Genomic DNA, 24,321 nt, shown 5'->3' with positions numbered 1-24,321 from the left:
CACGTGCCGTTTTCTCACAACTTCCCGTTTCCCAAGCCTAAAACGAGACAAGGTGCACATTTATAAGCCGCTGACCCGTACCCGGCTTAAAAGTCATACCGCCAGCTCCTGTCATGTGGTGTCCGTCTGTGACGTTGCCCAGACGACGCAGGCTGGCTCTCACTCTGCTCGCAGCCGCTGGCCTGATGAAAGGCCGCCTGTCTCCGCATGTGTAATTACCTCTGCCTCATAAAGACGCACTTCTGAAGGAGCTTGTAATTTGCTCATCCCAGAATAGCCCACAGAAAGATGCAGGATGGGCGTCAGCCATCTTGGAGCCGGAATTAGATGCAAAACATTTTAATTTCAGTCAAAAATGTTCATTTCGTCATCCATTGCTATTATTATTATTATTATGACGGTCACATATACAGTATGCTTTTTGGCATAAAAATGATCAATGACCGCATTGACCCGAATAGAAGACAAGTAGAAATAATAAAACAACATTGAGTCACTAGTGTGTGTGTGTTTGTGTGTGACAGGAAGAAAAGCTCAGCTAACTCGTTTAGGGAGAAGTTGATGCCACCTGTTGTTTTTTTTTTAAACATTTTTTTAGACGAGGGGTGACCAAAGTGCGGCCCACGGCACACTCAAAAAATATCATTTAACAAGAAAACAAAAAAAATCCAACAGCAGCAAAAATAGAAAAAATCAGCAGTAATTTGGCAAGAATAAAGTAAAAATATTAAGAGAAAAAAAGGTGTAATCTAATGAGAAAAAGTCATAATATTATGAGGAAAAATGTTAGTAAAGAAAAAAGACATTTCTAAAAGTCATAATATGAGAAACAAACAAAACAAAATAATGTAATTTCTGGAAAATTAGGTTGGCAAAAAGTTTAAATGTTATGGGAATAAAGTGGTAATATTACAAAAAGAACATTTACAAGAAGAAAGTTGAAAAACAGCAGAAATTGCAAAAAAAAACCAACAAAAAAACAGCTGGAATTTTACAAGAATAAAGTCAAAATATTAAGACAAAAAAGTTGTAATCTAACGAGAGAAAAAGTCTGAATTTGATGCGGAAAAAGTCAGAATTTTACGAGAATAAAGTCGTAATATTATAAAGGAAAATAACATCATTTTAGCAGCATAGTGTTGAAATATTAAAGAAAAAGGACGTAAATGTTTTAAAGTTGTAATATAACAAAATAATGTAATTTCCGGAAAATTAGGTTGGCAAAAAGGTATCATGTTATGGGAACAAAGTCGTAATATTACAAAAAGAAAATTTACAAGAAGAAAGTTGAAAAAGTTGGGAAAATTTTAATAAAACAGCAGAAAGTGAAAAAAAAAACAGCTGTAATTTTACAAGAATAAAGTCAAACTATTAAGAGAAAAAAGTTGGAATCTAACGAGAAAAAGTCTGAATTTTATAGAATAAAATCGTAATATTATAAGGAAATTAAATTACGTACATTTTTTAAAGTATGTAATTTCTGGAAAATTAGGTTGGAAAAAGTCAAAATAGTATGGGAATAAAGTCATAATATTACAAAAAGAAAATTTACTAGAAGAAAGTTGAAATAGTTGGAAAATTTAAATAAAACAGCAGAAATTGCAACAAAAAATAATTTTACCAGAATAAAGTCAAAATGTATACTTAAAAAAAGTTGTATTCTAATGAGAAAAAAAGGCCCAATTTTACAAGAATAAACTTACAAATAAAGAGTAATTTTATAAGAATAAAGTCAAAATATTAAGAGAAAAAAGGTGTAATCTAAGGAGAAAAAGTTGGAATTTTAAGAGAATAAAGTCATAATATTATGAGGAAAAATAACGTCATTTTAGTAGCATAATGTTGAAATATTAAAGAAAAATGACGTACATTTTTTTTAAGTCGTAAAATGAGAAACAACAAAACAAAATAATGTAATTTCTGGAAAATTAGGTTGGGGAAAAACTTAAAACATTATGAGAATAAAGTCAAAATATTACAAAAAGAAAAAAGATGAAAAAGTTGGGAAAATTGTAATAAAACAGCAGAAATTGCAAAAGAAAAAAAAGATGTAATTTTAAGAGAATAGAGTCAAAATATATATTAACAAAAAAGTCGTAATCCAACGAGAAAAAGTCACAATTTTATGAGAATAAAGTCAAAATCTTAAGAGAAAGAAGTTGTAACCGAATGAGAAAATGCCTAAATTTTACAGAAAAAGTCATCTTTTTACGAGAATAAAGTTGTAATATTATGAGGAAAAATAATATCATTTTAATAGCAGAAATATTAAAGAAAAAATGTTTTTATTAAAGTCACACAAAACAAAATAAAGTTGTAATGTGTGTAAAAATAAGTTGGGGGAAAAGTATAAAATATATTGTACAGTTCGTATAATATTATGGGAATAAAGTCATAATATTGTGAGAAAAAAATTACAAAATTACTTAAGACGCTTAAGAAATATTTGGAAATAAAAATAACAAACAGCATAAATGGGGGGAAAAAGAGCAAATAGCAAAGTTCATTGTAATAATGCACTTTTTCGCCTATATTACCTATTTTTTTTCAGGGTCAAGAGATTTACAAAAAAATGTACGACAGGTAGCAGCAACTTCTCCCGAGACAGTGGAGGTTTTCTTCCTGTCACTCACACACATTAGTAACCTGGCAACATAGAGACCCACTGGAAAAATAAAGTTCCTCAAAGTTCATCACCAGCAAATGGCAAAAAATTGATACAGCCCTAAAAATGTCTATTTTTGACACACGGCTCGCTCCCCCCCTTTACTTTTTTTGTAAAAAAGTCGTAAATTTGCGAGAAAAATGATTTATTAGAATAAAGAATAAATTTACAAGAATAAACTTGCAATATTACGTGTCATCGTGAACGTTTCCTTCCTTCCTGAAAAGCTATGCTCTATTTTCTTTCTGACACGTAATGTTGCACCTTTATTCTCGTAAATTTAGTCTAGTGAAAAAGTTGCAAATTTATGAGGAAAAAAAGTAATATTACGAGAATAAAGTCGTAAATTTACGAGAATAAAGTTGTAATCGAGAATAAAGTGTCATCGTGAAAGTTTCCTTCCTACGTATGCTCTATTTTCCCTCTGACATGTAATATTACCACTTTTTTCACGTACATGTACAACCTTTTTCTCGTAAATGTACAACTTTATTCTCTTAAATTTAGTGTCATAAAAAAAGTTGTAAATTTACGAGACAAAAAAGTCGTATAATATTACGAGAAGAAAGTCGGAAATTTACAAGAGAAAAGTTGTAATATTACGAGAAAGTCGTAAATGTACGAGAAAAAAAGTCGTACAGCTCTTCAGGAAGGAAGTAAACGTACACGATGACACGTAATACTACAACTTTATTCGTAAATTTACGACTTTATTCTCGTAATATTACAACTTTTTTCCTCGTAAATTTACGACTTTATTCTCCTAAATGTACGACTTTCTTTCCCGTGAATTTACCACATCATTCTCATAATACTACAACTTTTTTTTCTCGTAAATCTTCCCGTGAATGTACGAATCACATTGTTGATTTTTTTCCCAATGTGGCTCCAATTCTGTGTCGTATTTTTTTTTCTCAAAAACCAATTTCGAGTAAAAAAAAAATAAAAGGAATCTTATATTCAGGTCAACACGGTAACGTATATATACAATTAGTTTCCAAGTAATCATTATAAACAGCTTCTTATCTTCATTAAAGCTTGCATGTGAAAACATACTGAAATATATATATATGTACAAAAGAAAAAAAATTAGCTTATCAAATGCATAGCATTTTTTCCATAAGAAACTGCACATTTGGTGCAATACGAACAGAAGGCTTCAAACAAGCTTCCTACCAAAAATGGATGCGTCTCTTTATTTTATACAGTATATATATATATTGTATAATATATATATGTATATATATATATATATTGTATAATATATATATATATATATATATATATATGTATAATATATATATATATATGTATAATATATATATATATGTATAATATATATATATATATATATGTATATGAAGTTTTCCCTGTAAGAAAGCTCCTCTGAGAAACACCAATTATTGCTCTTTTCAAACCAATTCCCATCCAATTTGTAATGTAGCTAGTAGATGAAATGTCCCACCATAAAAATATCATTTTATAACAATTCCGTCTTGTAGGGTCAATCAATCCATTTTAATGGACCCCATTCAATCATAAAAAAGTTATCACCCATCATTCCCGACTATTCGGTGAGTATTCGTGCCTGCGGTTTTGTCGTCCTGCGAGGGTTTCTGGGTACCAGCGTCCCCCTCTGACCTCAGGCGTCCGCCACTCTGGAAAAACGGCGACGTCTCGCTGGCTTGTTCTTGCACAGGACGCCCGAAGTCGTCGTCCGACGCCGCGTCGTCGCCGTCGCCGAGAGACGTCTGGCCCACGTAGACGACGATGACGTCGCCGCTGAAGTTCACCACCTGACCGCTGGAGATGAAGGTGGTGTTGTTGTTTCCCGATACCTGACCTGGTGGACGGAACAAAGACACAACATTAGGTACCCAATATGACACCCAACACGCGCTACACATTGATTACGTTGTTTACACTGCAAAAACATACGCAATACTGGCATTCGATCAAATGTGTAATATAATAATATAACGCCTTGTTATGGATCAATATAAAGGTTAAAAATGAAATATTTCATTGTTTTAATTACATTTTTTACAACTTACAATTATAATTAAAGTCACTAGGTTTTTTAAATGATATTTTTTATATTAACTTTAAAATTTTTTTTTTTATTATTTTAAGAGTTTTATTGTACAGCAGTTAAACACATAAAATTACAAATTTAATTCTAATAAATAAAAACGATCATTTTGATTTTTTATATTCAATTATATTATATTGAAGTTGTAACTTGTTAAATCAAAAACACATGATTTATTTATGTTATTCTTATTTACTTAAATTAGTAGTGAATAAAACAAATGATAGTATGTTTTTATTAAATAACATAGCTAATAATACAGCTTTAAATATAATTTTACAAATAATACATACATTTATAAATAATTTCATATAAAAATAAGACTATCAAAAAGAGTGTCTCATTTATCTTATTTTTAGTTCATGTAACTAATTTTTATTAATTAATGAAATTAAATAAGAATAACATAATACATTTATTTTTGTAGCATTTGCTATTTTTAATACATTTTTAAATGTTTGACAAATGTAATTCAATAGCATAAATGATACATTTCTGATCAAATAAGTTACAACTGTAAACATAATACAAGTTAATATAAAAAAATATACAATGATCATTTTATTTATGGGCATTAAATTTGTAATTTAATTCGTTTTATTAATAAATGTATCATTTATGTTATTTGTATTTAATTATTTATTTTTGGAAATTAAATGACATAGGTAATAATACAGCTTTAAATATAATAATCTAATTTTTAATAATATATACGTTCATAAAAATAATTTAATATAAAAATAAAATGATCAAAAATAATGTGTCATTTGTTATTTTTTGTTGATTTAACTCATTTTAATTAATTACAAATGTAATTAAATAATAACATTACATTTATTTTGTAGCATTTTTTTCATTTTTTATACATGAAATTATTCACAAATGTAATTCAATAACATAATACTTTTTTGATGAAATAAATTACAACTTTAACTATAATACAAGTTAATGTAAAATAACACAGTCATCATTTTTTTTATGGGAATTAAATTTGTAATAGAATTCATTTTATTATTGAATGTATTATCTTATTTGTATTTAATAATAAAAAAAACACTATGTCTTTTTAAAATGTGTATTTCATTACAATTTATTTAAAAAATATATCATAAACAGTACATTTATTTTTATGGTAGCCATTTGTTTTTTTAAAGGCATATTTATTGATGGAGCTTTTGTATTGTATCTCCTATTGCATGTGTACCAAACGTGGTGAATTGCAGTGGGTGTTATAAGCATGCTGGGTGACCACAACTGCATATTTTACCAGAAGAAAAACACCTGGCAACATGTTTAAATTGAACACACACAGAAAATTGTGCGTTGAACTCTTTGATTGTGTTCAACTTGAGTGTAAAGCGTATTTTCCTATTGGAATAAATGCATCCAAGCGTGGCAAATACATCAAATAAAGAGTTTGGGAGCCTTTGCTTCCCAATTCATCCAAGCCCATGTCTGACTTTCCCGCCTACACAGGGAGACGACCTGCTGTGACTCACACACACACACACACACACACACACACACACACACACGGCATGAGATGTAAGCAAACAGGCAGACACTTTAAGTGAAAAGACAGAAAAACACGGCGTTGAAGCTGCAGGCAAAGCAAGGACTTTTTCCCGGAAGAACAGCGTGAGAGGTCCAACTTGAAAAAAAAAATGTCATTCCACCACAAGTTTGAAAACAAAAGCGCAGAATCTGCTTCACCTCAAGCCTTCCAACGTGTGAGCCATTCTCCTGGAGGTGCCCAACAACAGCATCAACACCTCTGCGACGCATCTTCACGACGCATCGACAGATGACCTCGTGCTTTAGCGTTAGCGGGAAATTCATTTCATGCGCGCGTGATGGGAAACGGTGTTTGTTTCAAGTGTGTAATTATGAGCTGCAGTCATCAGTGAGAGTCTGACAAATGTGTGTGTTTTTCTAGGCTGGAAGGAGGTTAGAAAAGTATTACTCAAGCTGTGCACATCTTGCTACAATTAAAGCTGCGGTCGCTTTGCGCAACCCAATAGAAGTCTGGGTAAACAGGAACTTTGTCCGTGATGGTGCGCACGCACACACACACACACACACACACACACACACACACACACACACACACGCGCGCGCGCGCAAACACACAGTGTGGTTCTGGTGGTCCACAATCTCAGGAAAATACAAGGATGCCGTTTCCTCCATGTGTGGTCTAACTTATGTATCGGAAGCTGCTATTAGAAGTATTTACCACTTTGTTTATTCTACATTGATTTTAAAGCAACAACTGTAGTTTATTACCACTAAAAAACTATTTGAGGATTGTAATTGTTCAATAAAATCAAAAGTTGTGCATTTTTTTTCCAAATACACTGGATACTAAAATGTTTTAGTTCAAGAGTTGTCAACAGAGAAAAGCTGCTTGAAAGTAAATGACATCTCACCCACTGCAGGGGGAGCTCGAGGGCACACTTATTCCTCTTTGCTTTTTAACTTGAACGTATTTTCATTTATTTATTCAATGCATGATGGGTGAGGACATCATTTAAATTCAAGATGCAACCCCCCAAAATTAGTATTATTTTTTAAATGAAACAATAATACTATTACTGAACTATAACAACAAATAACAATAATGCGGAATAATACGAATATAAAAACTCAAATACAAATAATATGATAAGCAGAAATAACAATACAAATAAGAATTAAGCGAATAATACAAATAATATAAATAATACAAATACTACAAGTAATATGAATAATTAAAGTAATATTGGTATTGTGACTAATATAAAGAATATTAATAATGCAAATAATACGAATATTAATATAAATACTGTACTAGAAATAATATGACTAATACAAATAACATGAATAATACAAATAATAATAATACAAACTAGACAAGCACTCGGAGAGCGCAGACTTCCGCCAAGCGCCATACATGCTAATGTTAGCATGCTAACACCTGGCATGAACGATAGCGCTAAGTGTTTATATAATAGTCCGCCTGTGAAAACGTCTAAAAATGCTAACATGCTAATATTAGCATGCTGGCAATGCTAACATTAGCATGCCAACACCTAGCATAATAGTGCATAAGTGTTTATATATGTGTCTACCGATGAAAGCGGCTAGAAATGCTACTATGCTCATGTTAGCACGCTAGCAATGCCAAAATGCCAACATTAGCATGCTAACACCGAGCATAGTAGTGTTTATAGCGATGAAAATGGCAAAAAATGCTATGCCATTGCCATTATATTTAATGAGAATGTTATGATACATATTTTATTAAGATTCTGATTGTGTTTCTTCGCTGCTAAGGTGGGTTAATACAAATAAATGACTGTACAGTATAGCATGGCCATGTTGAAGTCACCAAATATGCAAATACCACCATCCATGTTATTGTGTGTTAAGTGTTGGTCAAGCACATGCTGCGTGTGTGTTGTGTTGTTTATGACGAGTGTATATGCAGTGCATGTCGGTGCTAAGGCAGCATGTGACGCATTTGAGTACATTTGTGTCCGAGAGAGGGAGCAGCGGTACGGAAAAGTAAGCATTCAGCGTTCAGCGTTCAAGCAACAGTAATGTGATTCGTGGAGGTCTTTCTGTCTTTGGCCTCGGTGAGAACAATCCAGCAGTTCAACCATGTGACAAACGCTGAGACTTTCCCGTAAAACCAACATACATTTCATCTCTGTTATTCTTGGTGGCTTCTTCCCGCTTTTCTGTGGAAACACAAAACTGCCAGTCTATCAAATCCTGGATGAGCGTGACGGCGTGGCAGCGCAGCCAGGCGGCCTACACAAACGCAACGCACTCAATCCACCTGGCAAATACAAAGCCTACGCGCACGCGCGCACACGCACGATGACACATATTCACTTTGAACTGACGACAGAATGAGCAGTCAGGGCAGAAATATCACCCACAGCTGAAAATAGTTTGCTACCTAACGTGTGTTTATGTCGCTAAATGTCACTGGAATCATTCCAATTCTCCTGAATATTGGACATTTGAACTACAATTACATTGAAAAAAATATTAGAAAATCTATTTAAAAATATATATATAAATAAATATATATATAAAAATATAAAATCTATATAAAATATTATAGATTCTAATAAAAAAAAATCTATATAAAATATTAGAAAAGTTGTATAAAAATAAAACAAATATAAAAAATATAATAAAATCTATATAAATATATTATAAAATCTATGTTAAATCTATTTCAAAAATATAGAAATACAAAATCAACATAAAATCTATTAAAAGATCTTTAAAGTCCATATATAAAATCTGAACATAAAATCCATTAAAAATGTTACACCTATATAAAAAAATGTAATATAAATATATACAATATAAATATAGAAAAATATTATATAAAATATAATAAAATCTATATAAACAAAAAATCTATATACAATCTGTATAAATATATTATGAAATCTATTTAAAAAAAAACGTAATACAAAAATCTATTTCAAAAAATGTAATATAAACATATAAAATCTAAAATAAAAATATTTAAAAATCTATTAAAAGAGCTACTATAAAAACACTATAAAATCTATATACAGTACAATTTATATAAATATATTATGAAATCTATATTAAATCTATTTAAAAACATAATATAAAAATATTATAAAATCTACATAAAATTTCTTTAAAAATCTAATATAAAAATATAAAATTAATATCAAATATATAATAAAATTTATATAAAAATCCAATATAAATATATAAAATGTATGTATACAATCTAATATAAAAATATAAAATCCATATAAAGCCTATTTAAAAATGTAATATAAAAATATCTATTAAAAGATCAAAACTAAAAATGTGACAAAATCTATCCAAAAATATTATAAAAATCTATACACAATCAACAACAAAAAAAAATTATAAAATCCATCGACTCTAAAATATATAATCTAAAGCTAAATGTCGTACAAATCATTTCTCAATTGAAAAATATATAATTACAAATACTTTTGATTGCCATTTACAATCTAATAAATAATGGGGCATTTTTAGAAAGGCTGAATAAAACAATGCACATACAAATCAAATCAAATTGCGATTCCCCCGACCCCCCCACATTTTTTTACCAGGTTATGTAAAATAATTAAACAATATTCATAAAAATACAAATAATGTATTATATATTTTGAATGTTCGTATTTTTTATACAGGCATTTTAAATGTCCTATTTGGGTTGTTTGCACGTACCTGAGGTAAGAGTTGGTTCTGCAAGCTGACTCTGTAAGCTTCCAGGAGGGGGGCACTCAAGCTCGGTGTCCCCAGACTGGAGTGTGTTTCCTCTGCTGTCGCCCCAGACTCCCCCCTGGCCTCGTTCCTCCGAGTAGAGCTCCCCAATAGACGAGGAGGTCTTTAAAGGGCTAACTGATGTCACCAAGGAGGGTCCGCTGTTCTCTGAGGAGGAGTCTGTGCTTGCCAGTCTGTGATATCCCTTCTGCTTGATGGGGGCCAGGTCTTTAAGGGGACCCTTGACATCTGGCCTTGCCCGTGCCTTGCCCAGAGGCAGGCAGAGCTCGGGAAGCAAGCTGGACGGAGGAGTCACTGAGGAAGAGCGGAGGAGAGGAGGTGAAAAGGAGACGAGAGAGGCGACACTTGGTTCGCTCCCCTCTTCCTCTCGCCGCCCTTCTGCGTGTGGACCCCCACAGGAGCAAACACCAGAGGTCCCGGGGCTGACAGCTTGGCTACAATCCTCATTCTCTCCTACTTCCAGAGGCTCCCGGACCGGAACGCTACACACGCAAGAACCAGCTGATAGCGGAGACACGCTGGTGAGTTCTTCCTCTTCAGACACCTCCTCTGGACCCCCAGACCCTCCGCTGGGCTCCTCCGTGGCTGCCTCCCGTTGCAGGCCTTCTTTTCTGCTCACTTCCTGCGTGTGAGGGAGTGAGACGGTGGCACAGGGAGTGGAGGGGGGCTCATCGGCGTCACTCATGTCGGGGGCTTGGCAGAAGAGTTTGGTGGTCTCACACGGGACGTATTTCAGACCTCCTGCTGCTCCACTCTGGTAAAGAGGGGCCAATGTCTCCTGGGGATCAACAGTACGATGACAATAAAGTCGCATTGGTTTTTACAGAAAATGATTTTATTTTTGAAGAAAAAAGTTCCACTTTAATTGAGTTTTTGCAACTATATTCCAGCAAATTTAGGACTTTTTTTCCTAATTAAAGTAAACTTTCTTTTATTTCTCAATTTAAAATATTATTAAATTAAACTATTATTTAAAAAATATATATATTTTTTTTAAAAACAACAACTTTTTTTTCCCTTGGTAAGATCACGACTATTCTCATAAAAATCCAAAAAGGACAACAGATCGCCAAGAAAAATAATTTTTTTCCTCGTAATAGTTTTTAAAGGTTTTTTTCCCCCCTAATTTTTTTTTTTTTCCTCAGAAAGACTTCAATTCCTGTAAAATTGCAAGCTTTTTTTCCTCATTAAATCTGAATGTTTTTCTTGTAAAATACAGTTTCTTTTCTTGCCAAGGTATAATGTTTTTTTCTAAATTAAAAAGTAACAATATTATGGGAATAAAGTCAAATTTCTTTTTACAGAAAATAAATTATTTTTGAAGAAAAAAGTTCCACTTTAATTTAGTTTTTGCAACTTCATTTCAGTACATTTAAGATTTTTTTCCTCATCAAAGTAAAACTTTATTTTTCAAAAATCATAGAATCACATTTTTGTAATATTACAACTAGTTTTGTTTAAAAAAAAGTTTTTTTTCTCTGTAAAATTGCAACTGTTGTCATAGTTAATAAAAACTTTTTTCTTTTTCGCTAAAAAAATGGTCATAAAATTGTTACTTTTTTCTTGAACATATACAGAAATTTTTGAAAGATTTGGGCTTTTTTTTCTTATTAAAATGCAATATCTTTTTAAAAGGATATAAGGATATTTAAAAAAAAATAAAAATAAAAATCTGTTTTTATTGTTATAAGCAATAATTGTACGACTTCCTGTAAGATTATGAAAAAAAAATTAAAAATTAAAAATTTGAAAAAAAGACTTTTGACCTTTTTTCTCATTAAAATTTAATGGGTCCCCCCCTTAAATCGCTGCTTTTTTCTTGCAAAAAAAAACAAAAAATCTGATTTATTCTCTTAAGATCATCAATTATGACTATACCTGTAATATTATGACTTGAAAAATTCAATAAAAAATTTATTGTTTTTTTGTAAAAATCACTTTTTTTCTTTTTCTCTTTAAAAAAAATATCTGGCTTTAAAAAATATACTTTCTCCTATAAAATCACAACTATTTGTATTTCTTTCTCATGCCAATATGGCATTATTATTGTAAAATGATTACTTTATTCTCATAGTATAATTATTTTACTTTTAGGATGATTAAAAAAAAAAGTATTTTAATTTTTAAAAATGTTTTCTTGTAAAATCACTTTTTTCTTTTACTCAAAAAAAAATAGAAAAAAAGTGACTTGGTCATAAAATTGCTACTTTTTTCTTGAACATATACAGAAATTTTTGAAAGATTTTGGCTTTTTTTGTTTTTAAAATACAATATTTTTTAAAAGGATATCTTTTTAAAAATAAAAATCTGGTTTTATTGTTATAAGATCAGCAATAACTGTACGACTTCCTGTAAGATTATGATTTTTAAAAAAATGTATTTTAATTTTTTAAAATATTTTCTTGTAAAATCACTTTTTTCTTTTTCTCTAAAAAAACAAATATGTTTTTTTTAATTACTTTGTTCTTGAAAAGAATCTGACAATTCTTGTAAGATTTTGGACCTTTTTTTCTCATTGAAATGTAATGTTTTTTCCCCCCCACCTTTAAATCGCTGCTTTTTTTTGCAAAAAAAAAACAAAATCTGGCTGTAAAAAATATACTTTCTCTTATAAAATCACAACTATTTGTATTTCTTTCTCATGCCAATATGGCATTATTATTGTAAAATGATGACTTTATTCTCATAGTCTAATTATTTTACTGTAAGCATGGCCTTTATAATAGTAAAATTGGTGCAGCACTGGGTCAAGGTGCAGTGAAAAATACACACAACTTCATCACTGAATGCAAACACTATTTACATGATATTGCGTCTAACAATAGACTTTTCATCTTACCTGCTGAATCCTCGTCCTTTTCAGATTCTGAACGCAGGATCGCAGATTAACTGCACAGGAAATTGTACATTAGCATCTGTTTGACTTGAAATGAACACACTTCCAAAGGCGGACAACTACGTCACTGAAGGTACCAACTTACCTGAGAGTAACTTGAGTTTGTCCTTGTAGCAGAAGAGGAGGAGGATGAGGAGGCAGAGGATGGTTATGGCCGACAGCACTGACACCACCACCCAGGAGGGGGGAGCGCCTGCGGGAAGGACGAGGTCAGATCGACGGCCTAGCCAACGTTTGATCATTCTCGTGTGATTTATCTTACTGGAGACAGGTGGTCCACACACCGCGTCGGTCTGAGCGCTGCCCGCTCGCGTCTCACTCCTGCCCTCCGCCTTGCAGCTGCCAGACCACGGAGAGACTCAATGAAATGAGTTGCAAAAAACGCTCCGCCAGAAAAAAAAGTGACACACTAAATCACATTTGAAGTAAACATGTGCAAACCGCAACATGACATGCCAAAAAATAATGAATCACTGCTGTCTGTAATAATGTCCTGCCCAAAGACACAACAAATATGGCGGACGTGCGCTGTAATATTTAACCATGGAAATGCTATATATTATATTTGGTCTTTGAAATGCTACATTTGGTCATGAAAATGTTAGATTTTACCAAAATGATGCTGTATTTTTTTAGTTTTGCCACAAAAATGCTATATATATATATTTTTAATGCTGTTTTTAGCAATAAATGCAGCAAAAATGCCATATTTTGTCACTGAAATTCTACATTCTGCAACAAAAAGGCTTATTTCGCATAGTTGGTGGCTAAAATGCTACATCTTGCCATAAAATTCCTGCATTTTGCAAAGATACTCCAATGTTCCTGCAAAAATACTGCACTTGGTCAAATCATACCACAGAATAACAATATTTTTCTATAAGAAAGCTATTGTTTGCCATAGAAAATACTATATTATACCACACAACTCTGGATTTGTATTTATTTCAATTTATTTGGGAAAAATGTTCTAAAAATGTTTCCACATTTCACACCGCAGGAAATCTATTTTTCCATAAAAGTGCTATTGTACCAAAAAACTCTGTATTTATATTTATTATGGTGTTTATTTCAATTCATTTGTGAAAAATACTGTACAAATATATTATTTTTCCACATTTCACACCACAGAAAACCTATTTTTCCAAAAAAGTGCTCCTGTTTGCCATGAAAATACTATGTTGTACCACAAAACTCTGTATTTATATTTATTATGGTGTTTATTTCAATTTATTTGGGAAAAATACTCTAAAAATGCGTGATTTTTTTCCACAATTCACACCACAGAAAATAAATTTTTCCATAAAAGTGCTCCTGTTTGCCACGAAAATACTATATTGTACCACAGAGTTCTGTATTTGTAGTTATCATTGCGTTTATTCAATTTATTTGGCCAAAATATTCTAAAAATACTTTATTTTTCCACATATCACACCACGGAAAAAACATTTTTCCATAAAAATTGCCATGAAAATTCTACAAAAAAATGCTGTTATGTTGCAGATATTAACATTAGAGAGAAAAACAAAATTTTTTTGCATGAAAATTCTACATTTTGTCAGAAAAATGCTTTATTTAGCACAATTATGCAACATTTTGCTACAAAAATGTTTTAGTTGGTCATGAAAATGTTATTCTTTGCACTGTAAATGTTATTTTTTGGTATGGGAATGCTATACGCTGCTACAAAACACTTGACACCAAGGTGTCATATTTCGGCAACAAAATGCTGTATTTGGCACAGATATTGCAACCTTGTAAAAACAAAAACGTTGCTGTGAACGTGCCACATGGTAGCATACAATGCACGTATTTTTATATTCCAGCTACAGTACATGTTTACAACCTGCGTAAAAACAAACAATCCTGACAAAGATAAACACAGGATGAAACGGTACCAATCCATGAATGTGTCAACTGTGTGAAGACAAACGGGGGGAAACTCTTTAAATTTAGGATAGGAGCACAAGTGGAAAGTGGTGTGTGATCCAGGGTTCCAGAGGAAGTGGTGTGTGTGTGTGTTACTCATCATAGCTGGCTAGCAGTGAGAACACCAACCAAATGTTTTTCCCTTTATAATGTCAAAGCTAAACCATGATGATGGTGTGTGTGTGTGTGTGCGTACTTACTTGGTCCATGGTTTGCATTGTTTGGTGGTGTTGTCAGCAGAGAAGAATCCCTTCTTACACGCAACACAAATCTTCCTCCCATTGGTGGACTCTGGAATAGAATAGGTAGAGTTTACCATACGTCCGTGTCAGTCCTTTACAGGAAATGTAGATTCTAAGTGTCTCACCTGGCTCCACCTCCAGTCCGTACCCGGGTCGGCATGTGGGAATCCTTTCACAGAACTCACAGTTGATGGGATGGCACTGGAAGTTGGGGAAACAACGACAAGGCTCCTCCGCCTCCAGATTCTCCAGCCTGGACATGAAACCTTTACCTGGAAATTAGTATCAAAGATTATACATATCTAGGTTTGTCGCTAAAATGCAACATTTTGCTACAAAAATGCTAACTTTTGGCTTGGAAATCCTATATTGTGCCACAAAACACTATATTTTGTCACTAAACTGCAATATTTGGCCTCATAAAAGCTCAATTTTGCCACAAAAACTACACATTTTGTCACTAAAATGCAGTTGTGCCATAGAAATGTTACATTTGTCTTGAAAATGTGATATTTTGTCACTATAAAGCTCCGTTCTGCTGCAAATCATCACTAATAATGTTGCATTTTGACACAAAAATGCCATATTGTTGCCTGGAAGTCCTGTATATTGCCATAAATGCCTGCATTTTGACACTTACATGAAACGTTTTGCTACAAAAACTACACACTTTGTCACTAAAATGCTATATTTTGGCCTGGAAAGCCTTTATTTTGCCACAAAAAAAAATATTTTTTGTCTCTAAACTTCAACATTTTAACACAAAAACTACACATTTTGTCACTAAAATGCTGTTGTGCATTAAAAATGTTACATTTGTCTTGAAAATGTGATATTTTCTCACTATAAAGCATTTTGACACAAACATTCTATATTTTCGCTTGGAATGGCTGTATATTACCACAAAAGACTACATTTTGTTACTTGAATTCACTTTGTGAATTTCGCTATCTATCTTAAATGCAATGTTTTGCCACAAAAACTACACACTTCCTAACTAAAATGCTACATTTTGCCTTTGAAAGTCTGTATTTTGCCACAAAAGACTATATTTTGCCACGTCCATGCTACATTTTGCGACAAAAACTACACATTTTGTCACTAAAATGCTGTTGTGCCATAAAAATGTGACATTTGTCTTGGAAATGTGATATTTTGTCACTATAAAGCTCCGTTCTGCTACAGATTATCACTATAATTTTGCATATTTTGGCCTGGAATGCCTGTATTTTGCACCAAAAGACTACATTTTGTTACTAAGATGCAATGTTTTGCCACAAAAACTACATACCGTGTCACTAAAATGCTATATTTTGGCATGGAAAGACTAGATTTTGTCACCAAAGACTACGTTTTGTCACTAAAATGCAACATTTTGCACGCAAAAGCAATATTTTGCCACAAAAACTACACATTTCAACACTAAAACGATGTTGTGCCATAAAAATGTGACATTTGTCTTGTAAATGTGATATTTTGTCACTATAAAGCTCCATTCTGCTACAGATTATCACTATTTTGTTGCATTTTGACACAAAGATGTCATATTTTGGCCTGGAATGCCAGTATTTTGCCCCAAAAGACTACTTTTTTTTTTACTTAAATGCAACGTTTTAAAAACACATAAAAACACATGAATCCTATATTTTTCAACAACAGACTACATTTTGTCACAAAAATTGAACATTTTGCCACACATATGCTCAATTAAGCCACAAAAACTAAACTAAAAATGTTCCATTAGTCCTGAAAATTTGATATATTGTCACTATAAAGCCAAGTTCTGCTACAGAAATATTATATTTTGCTTCACAAACGCAATATTTTGTCATCAAAAAGGCCTGAAAGTTTTCAAAAACACAATATACAGTTACTAAAATGCTCATTTTGCCACAAAAATGCTATATTTTGGCTTGGAAAGCCTATAGTTTGCCACAAAAGATAAAATTTTGTCATTAAAATGCAACATTATGCAACATAATTACTCAATTTTGCCAAAAAAGTATACGTTTTTGCCACTAAAATGCTGTTGTGCCATGTAAATTTTACATTTGTCTGAAAAATGTCATAGTCTGTCACAATAAAGCTCAGTTTTGCTGCAGCTAAGTAAAAGATATATTTTGTCACTGAAAAGAAACATTTTGCCTTAAAAATGTGGAATTTTGTCACTATAAAGCTTTGTTTTGCCACAGATTATGATTAATATGTTGCGTTTTGCAAAAAAAGGCCTGGAAAACCTGTATTTTGCCACAAAAGACTATATCTTGTCACTGAAAAGCAACATTTTGCCACATAAATGTTGCATTTTGCCAAAAAACATGCTATATTTTGGCCTGGAAATCCTATATTATGCCACAAGAGACTACATAGCCTCATTAAAACACTGTTGTGCCATAAAAATGTTATACATTAGCCTTGAAAGTGATATTTTGTCATTATACAGCTTTGTTTTGCCACAGAAATATTATGTTTAGACAAAAGCTATATTTTGTCAACAGGAAGCTGTAAACTATTGCTATATTTTTGGTGAAAAAAAGCTGCAAAGCTATATTTTGCCACTAAACTGGTAAATGGTCCCACAAAAAGCTATATTTTGCCCTGAAAATGCTACCCTTTTTCTCCAAAAACACTCCACTACCTCACAAAACATTTTGCTCTAAAAACGTTGGATTTTGCAACAAAAAAGGCTGCATTTTGTCATTACAAAGCTATATAAGTTACTAAAATGCTACATGTTCCCAAAAATGCTATACTTACCCTTAAAATGCTACAGCTCGTCCAAAAACACTTCACTTTCTCGTAAAAATGCTACATTTTCACATTAAAATGGCACATTTTGCAATGAAATTGCTGTATTTGGCCACATAAATGCAAGGTTCTTGCACATAAATGTTACACTTTGTCACTTGAAAGACAAAAGTGTTGCCTTTTCCTCAAAGGCGTTCGCAAATGGCAACCGATTATTGTGTTTTGCTTTTTCTTTGGATGTATTTTGTGATGTTTTCCTGGAGTGCCGACCTGCATCACATATTCTCTGCTGGAGGCAGCGCGTCTCTTGGGTCCAGTAGGGCTGGTACTCCCCGTGAGCACATTTAACACACTTGGTCTGATGAGATTCATTGCAGTCTGCAAACACGCGGAAGCCTGAAGGGAGAAAACGGTCACAGAATTGAGCAAAGATGCTAACGCCAGCGAGTAAACAAAAGGTCAAGCATTCTTGGGCAGCGTTACCTGGTTTGCACTTGTCGCAGCATCTTGAGCCTTTTAAATATTGCTTGTCGCCACATGAAACGGACTTGCAGGCAGCGTTCTAAAACATTAGAATGAGTTAGAGACATGTATAAAATCTTCATGGGACCATATTATTTGTTTTCATTATTGGAGATGTTGGTGAGTAACGAGAGCAAAAGGCCAAAACTTTTCCAAGACATGCCCTGGAATTATTTCCGCAAGTTCAGAAGTACCTGACCAGAGTCCAGACCATCAAACCAAACTCTGGTGGTACCCACTTAGAAGACGAGCCATCTGGAATTACATAGTAAAACTCCAGTTGGTTTTACATTTTCAGGTTTTTCCCTTTTACTTCCTTCATCAATATTTGTCTAATTGCAAAACAACATACAATAGATGTCAAATAAGCCAATACACGAGTTCCAGAAAGGGCAGCACGTCTATATTTTGCCATTAAATAATATACTCTGTCACTAAAATACTGTGTGCGGCCACAGAATGTCATCATTAGCCAAGAAAATGCAATATTTTGCCACATATGTAGTAATGTGTCACTTTAATGCAAATTGTTGCCTTATAAACTCTCTTTTTGCTAGAGATGTCATTTTTCACTGAAATATCCAAAGCTGCTGCTATATTTTGCTACAAAAATGTAATATTCTGTCACTAAAATGATACTGTATGTCATGAGAATGACGTATTTTGCCTCAAAACACAAAATTTTGTCAAAAAATACTGCTTTTGCCACATACTGTATGTTATATTTTGTCACAAAAATGATAGTTTGTTATGAGATTGCTATATTTTGCTACAAAAACTACATTTTATCACTAAAACGCTGTTTGGCCACAAAATGTCACAATTAGCTATGAAAATTGTTGCTATAATGCTATTTTTCCCCATAAAAAAGTTATTTTTTGTTAGAGAGATGTCATATTTGGTCACTAAAATATCCAAAAGTGCTATACTTTGCTACAAAAATGTTGTACTTTGTCTCTAAAACTACACATTATGCAATGAGATTGCTATATTTTGTCACTAAAATAGCTCAAAATTCAATATTTTTGTGATATAACTGTTATATTCTGTCACTAAAACGATACATTATGCCATGAGAAGCCACAAAAAAATATTTTTCTAATAAAATACAAATTTTTCCACATAATATTTATTTTGTGACAAAAATGCTATATATTGCAACAAAAAAACTACACATTTTGCTATGAGACTGCTATATTTTGCCACAAAACACTTTATTATGTCACAAAAATACTGTGTTTGGCGACACAATGTCAAAATTAGCCATGAAAACGCAATGTGTTGCCACTGAAATGCAACATTTTGACATAAAATGCAGTCATTTGTCACTATAATGCTATTTTTCACCATACAAATGTTAGATTTCGCTACAGAAATGTTACATTTTGTCACTAAAACGACACATTATGACATGAGAATGCTATATTTTGCCACAAAACACTATTTAGTCAACAAAATACTGCATTTGTCACATAAGTTACATTTTGTGATAAAAACCCTTTAATGTTGTCACACAAAAATGATGCCACAAAACACAAACTACATTTTGTCACTGAAATACGGTGTCTGTCCACAAAATGTCATAATTAGCCATGGAAATGCCATCTTTCACCACAAAAATCCTGTATTTTGTCACTATAATGCTATATTTTGCGACAAAGCAGTTTTGTCAATGAAATACTGCTTTTGCCACATAAGTTACATTTTGACACAAAAAGTGCGATATGATATATAAAAGTATACATTCTGTGATGATACTGCTATATTTTCTCACAAAAACGCCTATTTTGCCACAAAACGACCATCTTTCATTACTAAAATACTATTTTACCATAAAATTCCTGTATTTTGGTGTCAATATAATGCTGCATTTTACCACTACAAGGCTATATTTTGCCACAAAACCCTATATTTTGTCAATAAAATACTGCTTTTGCTACATAAGTTACATTCTGTCACAAAAAAATTACACATTTTCTTGTGAGACTGCTATATTTTGCCACAAAGTACTGTATTTTGTCACTAAAAAACTGCATTGCATTGCAAGTGTTTCACTAAAGTCTAACATTTTCCCACAAAACCACCAAACCTTTATGACTGAAATGCCACGTTTTGCCATGAAAATCCTGTATTTTGTCGCTACATTGCTATATTTTGCCGTCAGACACGATATTTTATAAAACATGCTTCCACAGCTCACATATATAAAATTGAGAAGAACTCGTCGACAGTGTGAGGGAACAATGATCTGCAGGAATCTGCACAAACACATACCACAATCATACAAATGTTCCAGTGCTTTCAACACACACACACACACGCACATGCACACACACACGCATATTCGTTTCCATTTTGGCATGAACCTGCTGAAGTCTCGCCGCAGTATGCATTCAATCCTGCCACGTCTTTGTTCTGTTTTTTTATGTCATTTTAATGCTGCACAGAAGATTAGCTCATTGAGGGAGACAAAAGGCGATAAATGGGAACAGAAGACGAGAAACTACACACACACACACACACACACACATTTAGAGGTTTGGGGTGAAGTGCATGCCACACTGCTGAAGCAGGGAGTCTGGCTGTTATGAGAGTAACTATGCCAAAACCACAGTGTCTGTATCTAAATGTAGAAAAATACAATCTATAGGCTAACCTTTTCTCCTACGCGTTCAGACGTTTCGAAACACTCCGTCTTCCTCAAGTACTGACTTGCAGCAATCCTTCATTATGAAGACCAATTAAACACTTAGGATGCAAATTAGCTTCCAGCATCTTTGTTGTGGTTGTCATTAAGGTCTACGTGTTAATGTATAAATAAAGGCATCATGGATAACAAAAGGGACAGAGCGAGGAACATTGCATGAAAGGCAGAAAAGACCACAAACAAAGACGTGATGGACAGGCTGATGCACAGAAAGACGGTAGCATGGAAGGTAGAAAAGACACAATAGAAAGACGTTATGGATGGACCAATATACAGAAGAAAGGCAGCATGGAAGGTAGAAAATACACAAAATAAAGATGTTATGGACAAACAGATGTGCAGATGGAAGGTAGCATGGAAGGTAGAAAAGACACAGAAGGACGATATTATGGATGGACAGATGTACAGAAGGAAGGTAAAATGGAAGGTAGAAAAGACACAGAAGGACGATGTTATGGATGGACAGATGTACAGAAGAAAGGTAACATGGAAGGTAGAAAAGACACAGAAGGATGATGTTATGGATGGACAGATGTACAGAAGAAAGGTAACATGGAAGTTAGAAAAGACACAGAAGGACGACGTTATGGACGGACAGATGTACAGAAGGAAGGTAACATGGAAGGTAGAAAAGACATAGAAGGAAGATATTATTGACAGACTGATGTACAGAAGGAAGGGCTGAAGGAAAGAAGGCTTGAGGGAAACTAGTTAGAACACAAGGAAGGAATAAAGGGCAAGAAGAAAGAAGACAGGAAGGTAGAAATAAGTCAAGACATATGCAGTGAAGGGAGGGAGGAAAGAAAACAAGAGGGGATGGAGGGTGGAAGGGAAGGAATGCAGGAAGGCGGAAGACGGGCAGAAAGGAAGTCAGGAAGGAGGACGGTGGAAGACGAGGGAAGGGAAGTAGGAAAGCAGGATGGAAGAAGAGGGAGATGGCTGGGTGAACAGAAGGAAGAGGAAGTAACTGGATGGAAAAAAGAAAAGCAGGAAGACAGGCCAGAAAGAGAAGGGATGGAAGACCATATGAAGCAAGGAACTGGGGGACGAAGGCAGAAAAGATGGACGTATACTGTACATGCATTGAAGGAATGAAAGAAGGAAGGGAAGCTGATGGAAGACAGGAAGAAAGAAGCGAGGGAAGGCCAGAGGAAGGAATGAACGACATCAAAAAAAGAAAGCTGTGAGGAAAGCAGGGAGGCTAGGAAGGGAAAGGGTGTAGTGAAGGAAATGCAGGAGGGAAACTCAGAAGACATGAAGGAAGAATTGAAGAGTGAGAAGAAGGAATGCGGGAAAGAAGTCAAGGATGAAGGCAAGACGGGTAAATAAAAAAGGGCGGCAAGAGAAGGCTGGAGGGAACATAAGGATGGAGAACGAGGAGAGGATGCATGAAGGAAAAGAGGAGGAATGAAGCACAGAAAGATGGAGTTAGGAAGGCAGTGAAAGGACGGAAGATCAAAAATGGACAGCCAGAAGCAAGAATCAAATGCTTGAGGAAAACTAGGAATAAATGAAGGATTGATAGATGAGAAATTGTTTGAGTGATGCAAGGTGGTGTGTTTGGCCACACTAAATATAGAGTACATGGTACAGCCTATATGATTATAGGTATACTTCACTGGTCAACCTCAAAGCTAACTTTGTCCGCTGTGTGGTCGCACTCTGTGAGAACTTTTGGAAGAGCAAAAGAAAGGGGGGGGGGGGAACCTCGGATGGAGGAGAAGAAAAAAAAAAAAAAACAAGTTTGGCACTAATGAGTGAAAAACACCTTTTTGGCTGTTTTGCCTTCATGTGATAGCATCACACCACAAGAGTGCATTCCAAGAGGAAGATTTGCATAACGGCCTCAGCAGCTCCAGGCACGGAGCCAATCCAAGCACCGTTTGACTTTTTGGCCTTTTGAGAGTTTGGAGGGATGGAGACTCATGAGGGTGCAGAAAAAGGACTCATTTAGGGGTCTATTTTTAAACACCCCCCCCCTCCCATTTATGAAAACATTGATTCTATGACTTTTTTGACTCCTTCAATCCTAAGTGGCGCGTTCACTCTATATAGATGCATGCTGGATTGGTTCAAGGCGCATGGATAAACAAGTCATACTGTAATTACTCTCCACATTTTGAGGTCATCTGGCAGTGAAATTAATATGGAACAAATTGCACAAGGTGGTGGCTGAAAACCGAGAAAACGAAGGGGAATTCTTCGGGGATCCTGCGTGAGTCAGTGAGTGCACGACTATGGTGAAGAAGAAAACCAAAGCCAAGCGTTTGCAGAGTCACTGCAAAACACATGCAAAAACATCTCTCTAAACCCCCTTTTCCACCCTCTGAGGCTCTTCAGGGACTTGACATAGGAAGTGTCCTCCATGTGGTGGTGTTAGTCATAATGATGCTGGTTACTGGAACACAAGCTGGGATAGATAAGGCCCTTCTACACCGCCTACCCAAAACAACTCCAACTTTACGAGTGTCTTACCTGTGTGTAAAAGACGACAAGGACGCACGCCATCCAGCATTGGAATATCCACCTTGGGGGAAAGATTAGTCCCATATCTGCTGTATGATGAGGACCACCTGTGGACAAACTTCTCACTCCTTAATTACGCCCGTGCGTGCACACACCGTGCCACAGGGCATTCTTGCGCCTTTCACTCGGGCTGCAGGCGTCCCTCGTTTCCACTCCCTCTTCTTCCTCCTCCAGTCACCCACGCCTTCTGTGAGGAGCATGCATGCAAACTTGTAAAAGTTACTGAGTGGAGAGAGAGAGAGAGAGAGAGAGAGAATGAGAGAGGAGGAACTCCTCCCACATGGTGTTGTATGTTACGAAGTCTATACACTCCTTCCCCCTTTTGGTCTGGAAGGCTCTTTTTTTGACCTTTCATGTGACTTCATAGAGGAATCATAACCCCTGGTCACACATTTGCCTTTGAAAAAGCAGAACTGCACTGGAATATTAAGACACTCACCTGACGGAGTGCAGTTCTCAACTGAAAATTCAAATTGATTTGAATTTTATGACTTTTCCAAGATGTGATTTGTAATACAGTAATCCCTCACCACTTTGCACTTTGAATTTGGTAGATTCAATCCGTCTTTTTTTTTTTAGGGTTTTTAATAAATCATGCTGTTTCTTGGTTGAATACAGCCTATTATTTGTCAAAACATATGCATATTTAAGCACATTTTCCGTATTTTTCGCCTAAATTAAGTACTTTAAGGCATAAAA

At 34.1% G+C, this 24,321-nt stretch overlaps 1 protein-coding gene across 1 annotated transcript; it reads right to left on the bottom strand.

Moving 5' to 3' along the window:
* Positions 1 to 337: 337 nt before the first annotated feature.
* On the bottom strand, positions 338 to 23,718 carry tnfrsf11a (tumor necrosis factor receptor superfamily, member 11a, NFKB activator). The gene is made up of 10 exons (XM_054766154.1): positions 23,572 to 23,718; positions 18,351 to 18,429; positions 18,138 to 18,263; positions 15,245 to 15,391; positions 15,078 to 15,168; positions 13,211 to 13,287; positions 13,034 to 13,141; positions 12,892 to 12,941; positions 9,996 to 10,830; positions 338 to 4,508 (listed from the first exon to the last, which is right to left on the bottom strand). The coding sequence occupies exons 1-10, from the start codon at positions 23,644 to 23,646 to the stop codon at positions 4,216 to 4,218; spliced, it is 1,881 nt and encodes a 626-aa protein (XP_054622129.1). The 5' UTR covers positions 23,647 to 23,718; the 3' UTR covers positions 338 to 4,215.
* Positions 23,719 to 24,321: the final 603 nt, after the last annotated feature.

Source organism: Dunckerocampus dactyliophorus, chromosome 21, assembly GCF_027744805.1.
Source record: "Dunckerocampus dactyliophorus isolate RoL2022-P2 chromosome 21, RoL_Ddac_1.1, whole genome shotgun sequence".
NCBI lineage: Eukaryota > Metazoa > Chordata > Actinopteri > Syngnathiformes > Syngnathidae > Dunckerocampus > Dunckerocampus dactyliophorus.
Note: the sequence above shows the minus strand (reverse complement) of the source record. Positions and strands in the feature narration are given on the sequence as shown.